The sequence below is a fragment of the Entamoeba dispar genome, genomic scaffold (genome assembly GCF_000209125.1).
Source record: "Entamoeba dispar SAW760 scf_1105229461285 genomic scaffold, whole genome shotgun sequence".
In the NCBI taxonomy this organism is placed as follows: Eukaryota; Evosea; order Mastigamoebida; family Endamoebidae; genus Entamoeba; species Entamoeba dispar.
The window spans coordinates 1,719-2,730 of NW_001854616.1; the positions used below are offsets into that span (position 1 = coordinate 1,719).

Consider the following 1,012-nt stretch of genomic DNA (forward strand, 5'->3'; position numbering starts at 1 on the left):
ACACTCATCCTTCTCTTCATCATATTCTTCAATACAACCATTCCGAATGAGTGATTTTGTGTATCTCCGATTTCTTTTTTATCTTGTCATTTTTGTTTTCTATTTACCAGTCCATTCATTATAAGAAGAAAGAAAGATGAATAAATCCCAGAATGATAAGAATGCACATGTGATGATGATGACATTCTTATTTTAATTATGTGAAGATAGTTTTGGTAGTTCATTTGTTATTTAAACATCTCATCATCACAATCTCATCATTTCAAACAGTTAAATGTCCTGTAATCAACAAAAAGAATGTTGTAGAAAGAATGTCAAGAGAAAGAATGTTGTAAAGAGTATTGTTGTAAAGAGTATTGTAAGAAAGAATGTTGTTGTCCAAGAATTAAAGCATTTAAGAAATTTATGAACACATTTGAAAAAGCACAAATTGGAAAAGAAGCACCAGAATTTAAAGCACAAGCATATTGTCCATGTGGTTCAATCAAAGAAATTGATATTAATGAATATAAAGGGAAATATGTTGTGTTATTATTTTATCCATTGGATTGGACATTTGTTTGTCCAACAGAAATGATTGGATATAGTGAAGTTGCAGGACAATTGAAAGAAATCAATTGTGAAGTTATTGGAGTGAGTGTTGATTCAGTTTATTGTCATCAAGCATGGTGTGAAGCAGATAAAAGTAAAGGAGGAGTAGGAAAATTAGGATTCCCATTAATATCAGATATTAAAAGATGTATTTCAATTAAATATGGAATGTTAAATGTAGAAACAGGAGTTTCAAGAAGAGGATATGTCATTATTGATGATAAAGGAAAAGTAAGATACATTCAAATGAATGATGAAAGAATTGGAAGATCAACAGAAGAAACTATTAGAATAGTTAAAGCAATTCAATTTAGTGAAGAACATGGAGCAGTTTGTCCAATCAATTGGAAAACAGGGAAAGACACAATTGAACCAACACCAGAAGGAATCAAGAAATATTTAACAACACATAAAATAAACA

General features: G+C 29.6%; 1 protein-coding gene across 1 annotated transcript; it reads left to right on the top strand.

Annotated features, from left to right (window-relative positions):
* Positions 1-274: 274 nt before the first annotated feature.
* Positions 275-1,012, top strand: EDI_182130 (uncharacterized protein; the record flags this gene model as incomplete). Its single annotated transcript, XM_001738370.1, has 2 exons — positions 275-331; positions 355-1,012. Coding segments are annotated over 2 exons (715 nt in total), but the record flags the coding sequence as incomplete, so codon positions are not given.